Genomic DNA, 7,005 nt, shown 5'->3' on the forward strand with positions numbered 1-7,005 from the left:
GAAATTCAAAAACTTGGGTATGGATGAAACCCCATCTCCTCCCCTATGTTTTGATGGAATAAGAATGTGAATTAAGTTTTGGACAAAAATATTCTTAGTATATTTGTTCAATTTTTTTTTTTATTTCACACTCTCTCTTCTTGTTTTCTCTCATCATATTTTCTCTCTCCTTATTCTATCATCACACCTTCTTTCTCAACATATTTTCTCTCCTCATTCTCTCTCATCACACATTTTCTACCATTTTCTCCCATCACGCACTCTCTCTCCTCATTTTCTCTCTCTTCATTTTCTTCCATCACACTTTCTCTCCCATTACACACTCTCTTCTCATTTTTTTTATCATACTCTCTCTCCTGAATCTCTATTATCATTCTCGTCTCATTTTCAGCTGTGTACCTACATTTACCTCCTTTCATATTCGTGGGACTGGCTCTAGGGGGCCGCTGATGTGGCGGTTCCACATTCTCTCCTCATTTTCTCTATCATACTTTCCCTCTTCATTCTCTCTCATCACACTCTCTCTCCTCATTTTCTCTAATCATACTTTCTCTCTCCTCAATCTCTCATTTTCTCTCATCATGTTTTCTCTCTCTTTATTTTTCCCATCACTCTTTCTCTCTCAATCCATTTTCTCTCTCATCATACTTTATCTCTCCTCAATCTTTCATTGTCTCTCATCATACTTTCTCTCTTCATTTTTTCTCATCACACTCTCTCTTTCAGCACACTTTCTCTCTCATCATACTTTTTCTCTTCTCAATCTCTCCTATCATACACTTTCTTCTTATTTTCTCTCATCATACTTTCCCTCTCTTCATTTTTTTTCATCACACTTTCTCTCTCATCATTCTATCTCATTATATATTTCTCTCACATTCAACTTTTTCTTCCATCTATTTTTTTTTTATTTTCCTCTAAGGGTAAAAAAGAAAATTCAGGTTCATTCTGATTAAAAATATTCAACTAATCAAATATTATTTTTAAGAATGATACCCAAGCTCATACTTATTCTCATTCCATAATATTATGATACTCATTTTAATTCCGATTCCTAAAAAAAAATTAAACGTCACCTAAATCATTGCTGTTCACCGATTAATTCTATTGTTATTTATTTCCTTATTAGTTATAGTGTGTTGTTTGGAATAAAAGAACAAAATTGTCTTTCCTGGTATAAATTTAGGAGTGAAATTTATAATATTCAAGTTTGATAAGGTAATTAAGTTAAGTTAAATTAAGTTTAAAATAATCAAATCGTTAAAATAAATATTTAAATGTAGTCTGATTTTATTTTTATAAATTTGGGATTGATTTAAGTTTGACTTGAGCTTAATTCGTTTAAATGTTATTATTTTTTTATTGCTTCAAACTTTTATATTTTAAACTTATTTAGTTGGTCATTAAATTTGATAATATAAATTTATTTATTTATTTTATTTTATTTATTTATTTAACATGTTGATAAGAATTTTATAGATGAATATGGTTCATAAATATTGTTCATGAATATTATTCATGAATATTATTCGCGAATACTATCTACGAATGTTGTTCACGAATATTAACAAGTTGAATATATATATTCACGCATATTTATTTAATTTAACAAAATATATATATATATATATAAATTGTTACCAAATCTAACATTAAATTTTTATACGAAAGTTGAATTTATTTACTACCATAAATAGATTGGAAGCTGAGATTCCAATGATGCTTATGTTTTTTTTTACGAGATTCTAAACTGAGAGAGAAGGTTCACCGAGGATAAAGCAAAAAGACTCTCCATTAAAAAAAATAATAATAATAGAAAAAAATAGTGTTTATAAAATTATAAAGATTTAAAGCTTTTGATAAATCGTTTATATTCCCGCTTATTTAATATTATTTTGGTTGGGAGTCACAATTTTCTATTTTATCGAATTTATTTTTGTTTCACTAATATTTGATCTCGGCGACTTAGTCCGATAGTGTTATCTACTCCCTTTCTCTCTCCGCCAATTTTAATTAGTTTTTGCTACTTAACTCCTTTTTTTATCAGAGAAAAAGAAAAAGAAACAAGTCCGAAGCCTGCGATAGAGAATTTTCTGGATCTAGATGCGAAGGAGACTGCGGTCGAATGAGAGGGCTTCTTCACTCGGATGTATTTGAATCATGGGAGGGTTGTAACCCATTGTTTCTAGGTACTGTGAAGGAATTTCCTGTTCGATTCTTGAGGCTTTGTCGTAAGCTATCGATTTATTTGCATTTGCATTTGGGATATGTTTTTGTGAAATTTTAAGGCTGTTTACTTTTGGCCCTTAATATGCATTCTCTCTCTGTGTGATCTAGGCTTTCCATTTACTGAAGAAATTTCTAATGTCTTCACCTTGTCTTGTCAGAGGAATGTCCTCCTCGACCGCTTATGCCATTGCCAAGAAAAAGGAGATCTTTTTTGTCGTGAATTTTACTGTTTCTACTCCCCCCACAAGATAGATCTGATCTTTTGGAGCGGGCTCAGGTTTCATGCGGTAGATTTGGCCCTATGTTGGCAAAGATTAGTTCGTGTAACAAATAGTTAAATAGACCAGAGTTTTCTGCTTCTCATTGTGCCTCCTTCTGCTCTTTTATCAGCTTTAGCAGCGTAGAAGTTAATTTTGAAAATTTGTCTTGAAAGAATAATTGATGGCTTATTGCTGATGTGAATCAAAGCCAAAGTTTAGTCTGCAACTATGGAGTATTTTAACATGTTGATTGTATCTTTTTGTTGCATTAGTGATAGTTTACAATTGATGGTATACGGGTTGTTAGTTGGCTGATTTAAAGTTGCTTATCTGACTGCAATGTATGGGTTTTGTTCCTTGCACAATGAAATTCTTTGCTAGTGGCATGCATTACTGCATTTAACATTTTCTTCATCTTAAATCATAGTTTTTTTTATCCTCTTGCTGTAACTTTTCAACCTAGATGATTTGGTACCTATTCCTTTTCTGCTGGATTGAAGCGTTGAAGATTCATGTTGACGTGGTAATGAACACCTGAAGGTTGGTTTGTCTGAGTTCAAAGTTCATTTCAAAATATAATGTTTTGGTAATCAGATTTTCATATCTTCTGCAGCTTATTTCTGTATGCTCTTTGGGAAGGATCTGTATTTGCCCTTGTTGCATAAATGCCGTTTCATAGTATTATTCGTGATGTAAGAGAGAGTTTTGGGAGCTTATCTCAACGTGGTTTTGAGGCACGCTTCTCAGGTCATCACAGAGGGAAATCGCAGGCTGCTGTACATGAGGTTCACGACCACCATACTGTAGTTGTAGCTCAGGAAAGTTGTTGGGCCAGCCTCCCTCCGGAGCTTCTTCATGATGTGATTAAAAGGTTGGAAGACAGTGAAAGCACCTGGCCTTCTCGTAAGAACGTAGTGGCTTGTGCGGCTGTTTGCAAGTCATGGAGGGAAATGTGTAGAGAAATTGTTAAGAGGCCTGAGTTCTCTGGAAAGCTTACATTTCCAGTGTCTTTGAAGCAGGTTATTTTCTTAACACTTCCCTTCCTATTAGGGAATGACTGGTTTTCGTTTGAGCATGATGAGATATTAGTTTCAGTTTTTCTCATGTGAGATAGACAAAAAAGTGTATTGTTGCTACAGACCACAAAACCAAATTCTAAGTTGAAATGCTACATAAAAGATACATTATATATTTTCTTGTAATTTGGAACTGATGTATGTGAATTTGCAGGCTGGCCCACGAGATGGTATCATCCAGTGCTTTATAAAAAGGGATAAATCTACTCTAACTTACCATCTTTACCTTTGTCTTAGCCCTGGTAAGCTAGCATTCCCCTCAATTTCATCCAGACACCTAGTATATCTAGATTCTTTTTCTTCAAATACACATTTTTTTTTCTTTTTAAAAAAACTCCTATGTGAAATCAAATTGTAGTTGGAATGAGGTTATTGCAAAGCAGATAAGGAAACATATTCGAGTATTATGATACGTTTAGCTTATTTGGAAACTATTGTCGTATTGGCAGCATATTGTTGCATGATATTGGAGGACAACCTCCTTAATATAAATTGTGTGCTCATTGATCTGGAAGATCAATGATATTGCAAGTTGCAACTACAGAATTATGGTCTACTTGTATGATATTGTGCTTAGCAGGCAATAGTTATGCATCTAGCAGATGGTGAAGGTTAAGAACATAGTTCTTCCCCTTCCACCATCCTTAAGTGGTTAATAAAATCATTGCCGCATTGGATATCCACACAACACTGTCTACCAATCATTTATCCTTCCGTACTTGAAAGTAATCCTGACTTCTGTTTGAGCCTCACTAAGGATTGTACAAAGCAAGTTTGCGTCTCTCTCAATTCGTTGTCACTGAAATTTACATTTTACAGATGGAAAGCATGATATACTGGCTACAATAAGTTTGTATCCTGAACTTAATTGGATACCAGTTTTACAAATCTGTTCCTAATATCAGTAAGATTTTCTTATTTAAGAGAGATGTAAGCTAACCTACTGAATAAATCAATCTTTTCTTTCTAGTTTTATGCTGTCAGCTTGATGATTTAAGATGTTTTATTCTCAACTGAAAGGGAGAATATATGCATTAATGTTGACCATAAAACATTGTATTACTAAACCTCTCATTCTGAGGCATATATGATGTTCTTCTGTGCTTCCAATTTTGTATATCCTTGTGGATATTTCTATACGACCATTGGTACCTACCTGCACATTACACTGTTAGAGCATCAACTGTAAATTTGTTTTTGTAAAGGTAAAGAATTGAGTAGTTGGATCAATTTTTTCTTTTTTTTTTAAAGAATATAAGAAAAGGATTTAACTGATATGTAGTGGGTTTTTCCAGTGAATTGGATATTTACATTCTGAGGTACCAATTTATCCTTCTCATAATCTCCAAGGTCTTCTTGAAACAGAGGTTGAACAAGATTTACGCATCACATCTTTGATTCCATATTGCATCAGTTCTTACATGTGTGCCTTTTATTTCAATAGCCAGTGTGTGATTCTTCTCCTTTATTATGCGCCTAGGAGATCTAGACATTTTACGTTCCAACTTCCTGGATTACTCCATTTGTCTTGGTAGTCACGTTGCCATATATAGATATTTAATATTAGGTTCTCCTGATGTACTGAATTTGAATTTTAGAAACATCAAGCTTTTGAGCTTCTGTTGCTTTCCTTGGGGCATTGCTATAATAAAGTTCATAGGACCTTTTTGTTTTTTTATATCTCGTTGAAATCCTTCTTTCTGAACACTTCAGTGATAGTTTCTGCCTGGCTAAACTGATTGAGATGGTTGATTTGTCTTAACAATTTGTTTTTCTGAAATTCATCTATTCGCCTTGCAATTTGCAGCTATGCTGGTTGAGAATGGTAAATTCCTTTTATCAGCTAAGAGAGTTCGTCGTGCAACATGTACAGAATACATAATATCTACCGATTCTACCAATATATCAAGATCAAGTAATACCTTTATTGGAAAACTGAGGTGGTAAAACTAGTTAAGTTTGTATCTTTTGTTATTAATAAAATTCTTGGGTTCTAATATTTCTGTCTGAGATAACATTTTAGGTCCAATTTCCTTGGAACCAAGTTTGTAATCTATGATACGCAACCACCATATAATGGAGTAGCTTCCTTCCAACCAGGCAAAACTAGCCGTAGATTTTACTCCAAAAAGGTCTTGCCAAAAGTGCCAAGTGGCAGCTACAATATAGCCCGGGTGATGTATGAACTGAACGTGATGGGAACAAGGGGACCAAGGCGGATCCACTGCATCATGAACTCAATTCCTTGCTCAGCTCTTGACCTTGGTGGCACAGTCCCAGGTCAACCAGAGTATTTGCTTCCACGTTCACTGGACGACTCTTTTCGAAGCATGCCATTTGCCAAATCATCTATCATGGACCATTCCCTGGATTTTAGTAGTTCACGTTTCTCAGATGTCATGGCCGCAACTAGAGTTATAAATGATAAAGTTGATGAGATCAAGGAAATGCCTCTAGTTCTTCAAAACAAATCTCCTAGGTGGCATGAACAGTTGCAATGTTGGTGCCTTAATTTCCGAGGACGTGTAACTGTGGCCTCAGTAAAAAACTTTCAGCTTATTGCTGCGGCAGTTCCAACTCCATCACAGGCTGCACCATTTGATCATGATAAAGTCATACTTCAATTTGGAAAAGTTGCAAAGGACATGTTTACTATGGATTATGCATATCCACTGTCAGCCTTCCAGGCTTTTGCCATCTGCTTGAGTAGCTTCGACACCAAATTAGCATGTGAATAGAAGGCTATGAAGGTCTGAGATCTGACATAATAATAGGGCCAGAATTCATTGTTAATTTGTTGTTCCTGCTGTTGATGCCATTTATTTAACCTGGATTTTGTTTCACATCATCTGCTCATCTTTGCTTCTTATCCCAGTTCTGGCGTCTGTAACTGCATATTGCATCTGGGTAATCCATCATGTTCCTTGAGTTCACTTACAGTGACATTTTGTGGCTATCCATTTCATGATTTTTGTATTCAACTTTCTTCGATTTTTAAATGGGTAGTTGTGTCGCATTCACTGTCTAAAGACGGTGAAAATGTGTCATCACTGCTAAGGTAAGAACACTTTACAACATATTATTTGCTCTCTCCACGGTGGTCGGAATTGTATTGAACTATTGAATCAGTAACTATCTTTAGCATTGTTTTTATATATAGATAGATTAAGTTTTCACTTTGCTCCTGTAATTTTTCTCACTTTAGTTTCTTTTCTTCTGTGTGTATGCTCACTGTAAACCATTACTTCCATGGAAGGATCTTTGAGCATCAATTCTAACATCCTCTTGAGGTAGAGGGAGAAAGTAACGCATTTTTTGAAGAATCCTAATTCTGTGCCGAAAAGAAAAAAAAAATGAAATCATTCTAAAAATTGATCAACATTTTGTATTTCCTTTTTTTCTCATAAAATATTTTATATAAATATTAATTTTTAATTATA

General features: G+C 34.3%; 1 protein-coding gene across 2 annotated transcripts; it reads left to right on the top strand.

The window, feature by feature from the left end:
• Positions 1–2,108: 2,108 nt before the first annotated feature.
• Positions 2,109–6,541, top strand: LOC122001008 (tubby-like F-box protein 8). 2 transcript variants are annotated; one of them, XM_042555542.1, is made up of 6 exons: positions 2,109–2,189; positions 2,953–3,012; positions 3,103–3,508; positions 3,720–3,807; positions 5,373–5,505; positions 5,589–6,541. In XM_042555542.1, the coding sequence occupies exons 3-6, from the start codon at positions 3,155–3,157 to the stop codon at positions 6,301–6,303; spliced, it is 1,290 nt and encodes a 429-aa protein (XP_042411476.1). In that variant the 5' UTR covers positions 2,109–2,189; positions 2,953–3,012; positions 3,103–3,154; the 3' UTR covers positions 6,304–6,541. The 2 variants fall into 2 exon arrangements, with proteins under 2 accessions (XP_042411476.1, XP_042411475.1); XM_042555541.1 differs by having other exon boundaries at positions 2,125–2,189; positions 2,953–3,029.
• The last annotated feature ends 464 nt before the right edge of the window (positions 6,542–7,005 follow it).

Source organism: Zingiber officinale, chromosome 7A (assembly GCF_018446385.1).
Source record: "Zingiber officinale cultivar Zhangliang chromosome 7A, Zo_v1.1, whole genome shotgun sequence".
Lineage (NCBI taxonomy): Eukaryota > Viridiplantae > Streptophyta > Magnoliopsida > Zingiberales > Zingiberaceae > Zingiber > Zingiber officinale.

Excerpts from the sequence above, each read along its gene's own strand:
- LOC122001008 (XM_042555542.1), top strand. The coding sequence starts at position 3,155 with ATGCCGTTTCATAGTATTATTCGTGATGTAAGAGAGAGTTTTGGGAGC. Across the intron at positions 3,808-5,372 it reads TTACCTTTGTCTTAGCCCTG|CTATGCTGGTTGAGAATGGT; the intron begins GTAAGCTAGCAT and ends TGCAATTTGCAG. Across the intron at positions 5,506-5,588 it reads ACCTTTATTGGAAAACTGAG|GTCCAATTTCCTTGGAACCA; the intron begins GTGGTAAAACTA and ends ATAACATTTTAG.